Raw genomic sequence first — 12,660 nt, 5'->3', positions numbered from 1 at the left:
TTTTAGACATAATTCTATTGCACACTTAGTAGACAATAGTGTAGTGTAAACATAACTTTTATTTGCACTGGGATATAAAAAAAGATGTGTTACTTGCTGTATGCTGAATTTCTTTCATTGCGGTGATCTGGAAGCAAACCCACAATATCTGAGAGGTATGCCTGGATTGAGAAATGAATTCAAGTGTTCCCAGTTAAAATTAGGCTTCAGATAGATCTGTAAGGGAAGCTCTCAAACTTCAAGCATCATCCATTACACCAAACAGAGACATAAACCTACATCTCTGATAGGAAACTGTTGCCTCTGGTCAATGCAGCAGGAAGAATAAATGCTCTCCATCCAACAATTGCTCAATCAATCAGAGACTGCAGGAGCCCAACCAATGAGAAACCTGCATACTTTGAACTTTTGGCTTCTTCCAGTGGATTCTGGTTATCACAGCACTTCCAGTTTCCCCTTTTCCCTATAAAAGCAGGTTTAACGCCCTTGTTCTCTGAATTTGCCTGTGGTCCACCACAGTTTGCATATCTTGAATTGCAATCCATCTGGCTATTCCTGAATAAACTCACATTTGCTGGTAAAATAACTGGCTATTATATTAGTAAAGTCAACACTAGATATATTTTTTAGAAAGATGTTGACATATAGACATAGATATAGATATTTATTTATGTGACGCTGTACCTACATTATTTTACAAATATTGTTTAACATGAGAAGTGTGGAATTGTGGAGACAATGAGAATTCTAGGACCAGGGTAAGAATAAGAGAAATGCTACATTTACTGTGATCATGAAAGAGAGTATTTCAGAAACCTGTAGAATGATAAGTCAACATAGTTAAGTAATAAGAGAATGGGTGTATTTTAGAAATGAGGATTTAAGGAAATGACTTACCAAGGAGTGACACGTTCTTGGACTAATAAGGAATAGGAAAACTTGGGATTGAGGGAACTATGAAAGATCAGTAAAAGCTGAGATGGTGCAGAAAATGATTCTAGAGTATAGATTATAAGCATGTGCATACATCATTTTGGCTTCAGCTACAGCATTGCACCATCTCAAGCTGCAAACACGGATTAGGACAAATTTGGAAACAAGGCACTTGGCATCCCTGAACAAATTCGGAGTTAACATACATGAAGGATGACAGGAAGTGTTTATAGTATGCCAGTTACTAGTAGTATCTATCAACAAATACATCATACATGCAGATTTAGGATCACAAACTTAATGGTGAAATAAAATGGGGTTGAGAAACAGAAAGTGCCAGAACTGAGGCTCCGGTAATACAAGTTTCAATTCCACTGGTGGTAGTTAGGAAGTTTGCCTTAAAAGTTATAATCTCAAAAAAACTGACTATGATCAGGGGTTATGTTTATATTGTGTAATACAAAATTATAAGTTGAAGACACAGTGAACAATAATTTAATAGGTTTTAATGTAGTTAATTTACTAATGTAAACACATTTCTCCCTTGAAACTACTCACGTTTCAGAGATGCAAATACTTTCCTGATCCCTGCTTGCATGTCCTTGTTCCGGAAACTGTACACAATCGGGTTTAGTGTGGGGATCATGAGGGCATAGAGCGCAGCTACCACCTTGTCCCTTTCAAATGTGTAGCTGGAAGCAGGGCAAATATAGGTGTAGATGACAGGGGAGTAGAAAAGAGACACCAGTATGAGGTGGGATGAGCATGTTGAGAAGGCTTTTCTCTTGCCTTCCGTTGTGCGAATGCGAAGAATGGCGACGATGATGAAACCGTAGGAGACGCAGGTGAGGGTGAAGTCGCCCACAGCCAGAGTGAGCTCAGCAACATACACCATCCCTTCATTGATTCTCACGGGGCTGCAGGACAAAGCCAGCAGCGGGGGTATCTCACAGAAGAAGTGGTCAATGGTATTTGATCCACAGAAGGTCAGCCTCAGGATGAGACATGTGTGCACCCAGGAATTGGTTACAGCAATAACCATGACAGTGCTGAACAAGGCCGCGCACATCTGATGGTTCATAATAGCACTGTAGCGAAGAGGGAAGCAGATGGCCACGTAGCGGTCATAGGCCATGGCGGTGAAGAGAACCATCTCGGCACCCAGGGACCATGTGAAGAAGAAGAGTTGGGACATGTAGCCTCCATATGACATGGTCTTTCTTGAGGTGAGCATGGTCTCAAGCATTTTTGGTATTACACTTTTTGTGCAGATGACGTCCACGACAGCCAGAGCCAGGAGGAGGAGGTACATGGGCGTGTGCAAGGTGGTGTTGGAGATTATGGCAATGACAATCAGCGCATTGCCAAGAAAAGCCACAAGGTAGATGAAAAGAAAGACAATGAAGAGAACTTGCTGGAGTTCAGGGTTTTGAGTGAGGCCCAGGATCACGAACTCAGTTACAACACTCTCATTCATCTTGCTTTTGCGATTTAATGGCAGACATTGCAGACAGCAAACAACTGGAAAGCAAGGCTATCTGGGTGCTGCTATTAGGAAATTGTGTGTGTGTGTGTGTGTATGTGTGTGTGTGTGTGTGTGTGAATTCAGTAGTTTGATTATTGATTTGAAAAAATTTTGTAGAAGGACTTTTTTCATTGATTCTCATTTTTCAGTGAGCTTTGTCTTCCAGGCAATATCTGTTCTCCAGATGAATACAGTTTTTTGATGTATGTTTTTGCAACAATGACTCCATTAAACAAAAGCCAGTGGTTGAGAAGGAAGAGATTCAAAAAATAAATGTCTGAATATTTCAATACTGTCATTTTGAGTTAAAACTTGTCTGAGCATAATTTATATTCATATATATACACACACTCACACAATGGAAATATAAATAATTACATATCTCATTAATTCTGTTAATGACATGTCATCTTTCCACAAACATATATATGCAGGAATATCTGCAACCATAGAAGTGGACAAGGATAATTATGGTGGGAACATTTCAGCAGAAAAAGAACCTAAGAGACTAACCTGAGACTAGATACGCCTGGGACCGATAGCTAATTTATTGGGTTCAAGCATTAAGTAATTTGGTCAAACGCCTGCCTTGCTATTTTGTTTCTTCAGTTTGACAAGTGTGGTTTTAAAGTGGAAGAACTGATTTTCTGTGGTGTCATAAAATGGTAAGAGGGTTTGATTTAAAACTAGAAGGTCTAAGATTGCATCTCCAATTCATTATAACAGTAAAATGGCCATTTAACCCCATAACTTCAGATTTGTTGTCTCCAAAACTGGTATAAATTGGGACAAATACTAGATATTATACAGAGTGAAAGTTTCTTGAGGATACCCAAGGAAAGAGGCAACTGGAAACATTTTTCCTGAAAGCAGCCACTAAGTGCATAACAGAAACCCTTGTTATATTTTATTCCTGCCCAAAACTTCTCTAGCATTTTGTCAGTTGTTTTATTTTTTTGCTTATTTATTTGTATAGTTTTTTTAAATGCATAATCAGTTATTTATATGAATTATAGCCATCAGGACTATTATGAACTGGCAAATATAGTAAAAGTGTTCAAAGTAACTGTGAGTGTATTCCAGAACTTTATTTTTTATCAGAGTGCTTTGACTTTTCAGAGATTAAATTCTATTTCAGATACCTAAACAAAGGTATAAATAAAAATCATTTTTGAGGTCAAATGCAGTTTGATTTAATCCCTTATGCCCTGAAACTGCAATTAATAATTTGCTAAATTTGAGCTACTACCTGATTTATGTGTAGCTGTTCTGACTGGAAGAAAAAATAAATAAAAGTTTTGTTTAATCTATAACCCACTTTGAAAGTCGCTAGATTTATTTCATATATTCCCGTAGTGAAGGTATGTAATCCCTGCCATTACTTGGACCTATGATATGCAACAGGCTTGGTGTTAGATTCTCTGAAAATATAGCATTTTGTCCTCATAACAACTTTGGGATTTTAATATTACCATCTTTTCATAACTGTAAAGAAAGAGTGCACTGAGATATAAAATAACAGAAGCCAGAATTACATATCTCATACATGGAAAAGCCAGAATTCAAACCTAGGTTGCCTGACTCTGAAGAAATTGCTCTTAACCTCTCTTCTGTAAACTTTTAGGAAAAGCAAACCTCAGTATGGCAAACATACACAAAATCTGAATGATATAGGAAAAATCTGAAAGAACATGGGAGTTTTGCTCTGAATGAGATATAACTTAGACCAGATGAGATAGTTAAGTTAAAATATTTTTGAATCTTTGAATATATATTGCAGTAAATGATATTAACTGATCTTTAAATTACTGAATGTTAAATATGTTTTCAAATTATATTGAGGCCATAGTTAATTCATCCCATTAGAATCAGAAGTCTGGTTTAAAGCTTCTCAGAATGTGCCGATGACATCTTTCAGCCTACACGATCTTACCTGCCAAAAATAGGGGCTCAAATATAAACTAAATTTTCCATGATAAAGAACAAAACTTCAGTATTCCCCTGGAGAACTCTTATTTAGCCATGTAAATAATGCTATCTATCTAAATTGTTACTAATCAATTCCCCTGAAGCTGGGTATGAGGGTGAGATCCCATCCCAAGACACAAATCCAACTTTTAAAAAATTCTAAGTTTACAAAGCAATAAGGAAGGTCTACTTCCTCTGAGTTAAGAGCAAAAGTGGTGGTGAGGGCATTCTAGAGACTCCTTTTCTCATCCTTCTTGGAATGTCCCACCCCCTTTGTAAGAGTGATGGCATTGGTTGGACTCTGTTCTCAGTGCTGGTTCCATGGGTTGGGATGGTTACTATGTGTAGAGAAAGTCAGACCCCAAAAGGGGAACATGACACAGTTCACTGGGAGAAGAGGGTATCTGTTGACTGTAAAAGCCTTGTTCAGAAGGTCCACCATTGGCCCAGAGTGTGTGTGTGTGTATTACATATATACACACACATACATATATGTATTGAAGACTGTATAATGCACACACATACACACATATATATATATATACACATATATACAGTCTTCAATCCAGGGTGTCCAAACAGTGGTCAATCTTTTCTACCAAAATTCTGCAAGTGAGATTGGTCTGGCTTGGATATTACTTTTCCCCTGCAAACCCACAGCATTTAGCAAAAGAGGGCCTACTTACATCAACAGGAAAATCTATTTCTCCAGGGCTTATAAATTAAAATCCTTTGACTCTCGACTGTGTCCCTTTCTGTTCTTCTAATCTGAAATTATCTCTTTTGCTTTAGTTATTATATTGAATCTGACTCAGATTTTCTATCAATTTAATTTTGTAAGTTAAAAAAATAGTGAAATTTTGTTAGAATTAATATATAGTTAATATATAGGGTTTACATTTTTTTTTGGCTGTAAATCTTGACCCTGACACTTCCTGCCTGTAGTCTCTCATTTCTGATGTACATTCTCTAAGTCTTGATCTATCCTCATTTGTTGGGCATAGTAACAGTGGTAAACTCATTGAGTTGCTTTGAGGATTATATAAGAAACGCAAATTATTAGCTTAAATCTCAGCCCATATTTAGCTTTCAATTAAAGGTAATAATAATTACTTAGCTTTCAAAACTCATTTCATTTTAAAAAGTCATAATTTTAACATATGGATTTTTATTTATAGGGAGGCAGTTTTTAATGTTTAATAAAAGAAAAAGAATTACAAAAATATGTTTGAAATGATTGAATATTATAATAAAAGAATAAGTAGATTGGGTTGACAATAAAAGAAAATTCCACACTTTATTAATCATAGTGCTATTAACTTAATTATAATGTGTAGGAAATGTAATGTATGTTCTCAATTGTCTTTAGGTTAATGGTAAAACAAGCAACAGACAATAAACTAACATGCATTGAGATCATGGGGTGATAATTAAACATGGAACAATTTAAAATACTAACATAATGTACTAATTTTGATCTTGGATAGGATTGTTGAATGACTAACTGAAAGTATGAATGTGGTATTGTCTTTGAAAGGTTAACAGCTTTTGAGGAGTGTGAAGGGAAAGGAAAGAAAGAAGAAACAAAAATATTACAAGCAAAAACACTAAAGCTGAAAACTTTAGGGGGTATGATGTACAAAATATGCCTGGGAAATGGCATGTGGTCTGGTGACAAAACTGAATTGTGAGCAAAGAGGTATTAGTGTGTTATGTGAGTTATAATAAGTTAACACATTCAGATAGTCATACTTTAAGAAAAAAAATTGTGTTTCAGTAGGCAATAAGGGAGAAGGGGGATGTTTCTGAGAGAGGAAGTAGTATTTGGTGTGCTCCAATATTAGAAAGATAACCCTAAAGGCATCATACATAAAAGATAAATTCAGAGGGACACAGTATGTTGTCCATTATGAGCTGACATTGTGTTTACAAGCAACAGTTGATTTGTACAGCAATCTTAATTTAATTAAACTTAACATTAGGATTTATTGATAATAACTAGTTACCAAAATAAATAAATGTATATAACAGATAAAACTATATACAAAGATAACTTTAGAAAAGTTAATTTTAGTTATTTGGCAAAATGTAGGCTTATTGCCAAATAAACCATGGGAACCTCTTCCTAGAGGGTGAGAATTGAGGTCATGTCGTGTTTCCTGATGCCTAGAACTCAGAATATTTAATAGCAGCTCATACTGATGTTTTATGTATGTGCCATTTACCATTTTTTAAAATCCTAAGGACAGTATTAATTAAGAATAAAAAATATTAATGTTCCTATTTTACATATGAGGTAGTTGATGAAATCTGATAAAATTTATAAGCTGTTCATTGTCACGCCCATCAGACATTGGTGATGTGGAGATGAGAATTGTGTCAGTCTAATAACAAAACTCACTTATGATGTTGTCCACGAGCCAGTGTCCTATTGATGCAACTCCTAAAGCATCATTTATTCTCCTGCATCAGCGACTGCATCATCATTCTTATCATAATCTCCACTGTTTTCAAATAGTTTCAATTTCATTGCCAGCATGAACAACACAGGCACACTTTTAAAAGGTCTCCAGTGTGTAAGGCAAGTGGCTAGGGACGGGATACAGTAGCCACTGTGTTTTATGGGGCTCCAGTGATGCAATTTATTCTGTGCTCTCACAGTCCTGAATGGCTTCTGTTAGACAATTTCATTCTAGGCAACTCTGTGAGGCAAGGTTAAATCAAATATGTTTCTAGTTCAAGTTTTGTTCAAGGAGTATGCTGCATTGTCTTTGGTACCTCACAGTACTGGAAGAGGGGTGAAAGAGGCTATTTCTCAGTTTTCTAAGGTTTTGATATGATCAAAGAGAGGCAAGAATGGGAGATCAGAGTGTCTGGGAAGGAAAACGCAGTGTAAAAAGATAAAAGGCAGTGGCGCTTAGGAGAGCGTGTCAACCATCGTGGTTAGCCTGCGCTGTTTTGTCTCCAAAAGTCTACTGTCTTGGGAAACTCCTCAGTGTTAAGCAAATGATTTGTTACCCTAGGACAACTGAAGGCAATGAAATGCCCGTTCCTGAGATTCTTAGCCACACCTAAATTCCCAAAGCATTTTAATTCTCCAAGTTTGGGAAGGGAGAATTTTGCAAATTCAGATTTGAACTGATCACTTTTCTCATTCAAGAGTCCATCAATGGGTAGGATATGTGTGTTGAATGACTAACTGAAATCCTTATATAGGCTGTAATTCTTAGAGGTGTTTGAAGCAGTTTAGAGCACTGATAAAATGAGGAGTTTTGAAAGCTCATTTTGAGCTATTTTGCTAATTAAACCTGATGCTAATTGAAAAAGGGAGATATTCTAAAACAATTTCTGAAACGTTAACTATTCCTAACAGTATATTAAACTAAATTTAGCTGACATTGTTCTAAACTCAAATTTGTGTATATTTGATATGAAAAAAAAATCAAGAAGGCAGACAAACAGTATAAGTACATTTATCATCAAATAAATATCCCCTGTTTTGAACTGAATTTTAATCTGTGGACAAATATTCTCTTGCCTTGTGCCTAAGAAAGCACTAAAAAGGTTACTTAGTCCATCTATATCCCTACCCAGTTCATAATGTCCTGGTAACTTTAAAAGTGAGACAGAGTGTCCACAAATACTCACTCTAGTTCTCTGCAGGGTATTGCCATGTTCAAACAGTGACCTATGATAAATCACTAAAAAAAAGAAAATCTGAAGAGAAAACCAATTGTGTTTGTCAGTTTGCTATCAAGTCTTCCTTTATATTTTCTTAGGTGTTGCTTCCATTATATCTAAGATTAATATTGAAAAAAATTTCCGGACTCAAGAACTAGGGTGTCCAGGGAACAGCATTTTGGACTGAGTTTCTGGCAGTTAGGTTACAACGGATCTCAGAGGAACAAGTAAAACCACCCTGTGCTGATTACCAATTACAGTGAGAAATAACTTGGCCTTTCTGTGTCATCATTTCTCTTTAAGACCAAAGGTATCCCAAGATAGTAGCCTCACAGAGTAGGAAATGTGAGTAATGAGAGACATTACTGGGACATTACTGGGAATGCTTAAAGGACATTCAGAGAACAAATGGATGGACATCGGTATAGGAGCAGTTACACCTGCCTTGAGGATCACTCTCTCCCAGTAGAAAATAAATAGGAAAGAGTGGCAGGAAGTGTATGCAAAGACAAAGGTGAAAGCAAAGATTGTAGAAGCTCACTTAGTCCATTACTTGTGAAGAAGAGGGGGTCTGCAAATAAATTACAAGATGACATTTGGTTTCCCACTAGTGAGTGCAACAAACTCTTCAGCTAAATTTCTTTCCGAATTGAACTGACTCATTTGAAAACCTGTTCGGTTCTTCCTTTAGGCGTTGCTTATGCATATCATACACACATGCAACTCATGTCAATGCTGTACTGGCAGCAGAATAACATCGCATCTGCCCCATTTGCTGGGCATCCTCGTAGTTTGAAATGTCCACTGAAATTCAAACACAGAATTTCACGTTTGCCATGTAGGTGTCGTTCTTCTGTTTGTTTGTCTTAGAGAAAAAGTACATGGGTGAAGGTTAGACCATTTTAACAGTTTTCTTAAAATGCCAGGCAATGATCTAAATGCTTATTCAACATTTATTATAAACGCAGCATTACAATCCTTTTGAGATAAATAGGGGAGGTTTTGGAACTGATGGGGAAAAATGACATCAGAGACTTATCCGTCCATCCATTCAACTACATTATCCTCAACTTGCTTTTTAGTTTAGGAAGATTTCTGACTAAGATGTAAATAAAACCTTTTTTTAATGGCCTACTCAGGCAATTTTGTTCATTTCTTTTAGTATGTCCTATTAATATTGCTTGAAGATTGGGTTTATATGCCTTCTGTATTAAGTACAAGATAGGGGAAATGTTCCTGGCCAGACATAGTCTCTATTCCCAAACATCCAGGTAAAGTTGACATAACTTCGCTATATACAGCCCATTTAAACAGTCTAATTTTCAGAACCTTTCAACCCTTACATTTCTGTATTCTTTCAGTCGAATTGTAGCTTGATTAAAAAAAGAAAACTAAATCAAATGGCCAGTAATTAGGTATATTTGTTTGACAATACATCATGCAAATAATGCTCAAGCAGAGTGCCATTTTTTAAATCAATATAAGAGTAAAGACCTCAGTTAATGAAGATATTCTGTTCATTCTCAATTATTTCCTTCACTTAGCATTAAATCTTGGATACAGTATCATGGTAAACTGACTCATTCACTCATTCACTTTAAAAGCTAAGCACTATTCCCTTGGTTTTGATATAATGAGGTGTGCACCAGAGGTTGATGAGATGTTGAAGATAACATTTAATGAGATTGACAGTAGCACCCGATTTTAATTTTTTAAGAGCTGAGACTCACCCATCAAAGCAGGAATGCTACTTTTTCCTTAGAAAAGGACAATCTGACTTTCATTTGAAGTTTTGATTCTTAGAAACTTCCAAAAAGTAACCTTAGGAATTTACTTTTATTTATTTATTTTTTAGCTCTCTTGAAATACAGTTGATACACAAAAAATACACATGTCTACTATATACATATTGATTTCTTTGGACATATGCATATAACCAGGATATCAACACTTAAACCAAGGTACTGCACATATTCGTCACCTCCAAAACTTTCCTTGGGATCTTTCATGATGTTTTAGAGCTTAGAAATTTCATGGATTTGAAACTCATGCTCACAGGAAATAAAGAAGGAGAGCAGATCAGATGTACATTGTTTCATTATACTGACTTAAGAAGAAGTAAACCTTCAACATAGACATGCCTTTTGAAAATTAACACTCATTATTCTCACAATGAAATATTTTCTCCTATTTCCTTCAGACAGGTACCTTCTTTTTCTATCATCTCCTACTTTATTTTTGAGTGAGGGCCCAGGAGAGATTTCAAATTCTACAAACAAATGGGGCCTAATGGGTCGCTGCTACTCAGCCCAAAGGCTTTTCCCCTGTGAGAAGCAGCCCGCATTGCATGTTTGTGAGCCAATATGGACCAGGACAGATTATGTCCTCCTTGGCTGCTTCTGACCTATAGTCAGAGAGAAAAGGGTAAGGGAGGGAAATAAACATTTCATCCTTGTGTTAATGGTTAAAAATGAAAGTATCTTTCTTTTCAAAGGGATGGAGTCATTTGGAGAAAAATCAAATAACTATCATAATTCTTTTTTCTATAGTCACTTTTTATTTGAAGCCATGAGACAGTCTACCCTTGATAACTTGCTAACAGTCAGAATCCATTACTATTAGCCTTTTCTGAGGCCAACATATTGTTATGAAAGTAATTTTTATTGCTTTATCCAAACCCTCCTGCAGTCCTGTTGATCTACTTTTAACTTTCCATCACTTGCTTTTTTAGAATGCTTTGTTCACCATCCTTGTTAAACAAGTGTGGCACATTATACTTACTCATTTTATGTGTATATATTTCACTGTAGTCTTATCCAAAAAATGGTGTGTTTTAATAATTGCACACTATGATTTAAGTTATCCTTTTATTCATCTAAACTTCTCCTATTTCCCATGTCTGATATTTCACAAATACGTCTCAAAAGTTTTCATTTACATTATCAAAACAGTCTTTAAAAGGGACAAGAATTTACAGCTTGTTTAGCGAAACACTCACTGCCTAGGGCACATTATTTTATAAATCAACGCCAAGGATGAATGTGTCAATATATAAAGATTTTTTTTTCTTAAAGAAAAAAGCCCAGTTTGTTTACATCCAGAACTCCCATTCCAACAGAATCACAATATTGTAAATCAACTAAATTACAATAAAAATAAAAAAGAGCTGTCATTCTTACCATATATAAGAAAACAGAGCAAGTATATGTTTTTTGTTTGTTTTGTTTGAATTTTTTTCTTAGGTTTATTTTTCTCTCCCAGTATCAATAAAGATTTACCCTCTTTTTCCAGATTCTTATGTGGAAACCCTGAACAGATATGGAGGCAATTTTCAGAGGCCTGCTTGGTTGAAGGCAGTTTATTTTCCCTTGCATTTCTTCAGCAGAGTTTCTCTTACTTCTTTGTTATGGAGAGTGTAGATGAAAGGGTTTAGAACTGGAGTTACCACAGTGTTCAGGACATGGACAGCTTTGGTGAGGTCCAAGCCTTCTTTGATGGAGGTGCGGACGTGAAGGAAGATTGTGGACCCATACCAGATGAGCACCACAGTGAGATGTGAGGAGCAGGTGGAGAAGGCTTTGCTTCTGCCCTTGGCTGAGGGAATCCTGAGGATGGTACTGATGATGTAGATGTAGGAGACCAGGGTGATAAGGCAGGAACTCAGGATGACCACAGAAGCAATCACAAAGCTCACAAGTTCCACTGGTCGTGTGCTGGTACAGGCCAGGGCAATCCAGGGTGCAATGTCACAGAAGAAGTGGTTGATGGTGTGGGGGCCACAGAAGGCCAGGCTGCTGATGAGGGCTGTGGGCACTGCAATGGCCAAGAAACCACAGACCCAGGAGCCCAGGGCCAGCTGCACTGAGAGGAGGCTATTCATGGTGACCCCGTAGTGGAGAGGGTAACAGATGGCCAGATAGTGGTCATAAGCCATGGCTGCCAGGAGGAAGTACTCTGTGCAGCCCAGTGAGAAAACAAGGTACATCTGCAAAAGGCAGCTGGTGAATGATATGGTTTGGCTTCTTCCCAGGAGGATGGCCAGGGCTTTGGGGACTGCAGCTGTGGTGTACCAAATCTCCAGGAAAGATAGATTACTCAGAAAGAAGTACATGGGGGTGTGTAGCTGGTGGGAGGTACACACCAACAGCAAGTTAGCCATGTTACCACCAACTGTGAGAATGTACATAACCAGGAAAAGCATGAAAAGGGAACACTGAAGGAACTGGGACCAGGAAAACCCAACAGCAGAAAGTCTTGGGGGAGTTTCATTGTCTGTGCCCATTGAAGTTCTGAGATAAACCAGAAAACAGAGACCCCACAGTGAGGCCTCTGATGCAATCACTCAGTCCTAGAACCAGAAGAAGAAATGCATTCATGAGAATGCTTCATTAACTGAATGCAGACTGACAACCCAACATTTGTTGGGTGCCTGCTCTGTGCTTGGAGCTGTGTATGATTAATATCAGTTAATTTAATCCAATGGAGAGGCATGCTATTATAAACAATCGACAATTCAAGAGGCTTCTGTGCAAATAATTTTAGCAGTTTGGCAA

The 12,660-nt window shown here is 37.0% G+C and overlaps 2 protein-coding genes across 2 annotated transcripts; both read right to left on the bottom strand.

Moving 5' to 3' along the window:
* Nucleotides 1-1,483: 1,483 nt before the first annotated feature.
* LOC140690318 (olfactory receptor 13G1-like) lies at nucleotides 1,484-2,410 on the bottom strand. The gene has a single exon (XM_072952021.1). The coding sequence runs from the start codon at nucleotides 2,408-2,410 to the stop codon at nucleotides 1,484-1,486; it is 927 nt and encodes a 308-aa protein (XP_072808122.1).
* Nucleotides 2,411-11,465: 9,055 nt separating this feature from the next.
* On the bottom strand, nucleotides 11,466-12,389 carry LOC140689263 (olfactory receptor 6F1-like). Its single transcript, XM_072949595.1, has one exon. It carries the CDS (start codon nucleotides 12,387-12,389, stop codon nucleotides 11,466-11,468), a length of 924 nt encoding a protein of 307 aa, XP_072805696.1.
* Between the last annotated feature and the right edge of the window lie 271 nt (nucleotides 12,390-12,660).

Source organism: Vicugna pacos, chromosome 3 (genome assembly GCF_048564905.1).
Source record: "Vicugna pacos chromosome 3, VicPac4, whole genome shotgun sequence".
Classification (NCBI taxonomy): Eukaryota; Metazoa; Chordata; class Mammalia; order Artiodactyla; family Camelidae; genus Vicugna; species Vicugna pacos.
Note: the sequence above shows the minus strand (reverse complement) of the source record. Positions and strands in the feature narration are given on the sequence as shown.

Bases quoted from the DNA above. Each gene is read 5' to 3' on its own strand.
- LOC140689263 (XM_072949595.1), bottom strand. From the start codon at position 12,389: ATGGGCACAGACAATGAAACTCCCCCAAGACTTTCTGCTGTTGGGTTT.
- LOC140690318 (XM_072952021.1), bottom strand. From the start codon at position 2,410: ATGAATGAGAGTGTTGTAACTGAGTTCGTGATCCTGGGCCTCACTCAA.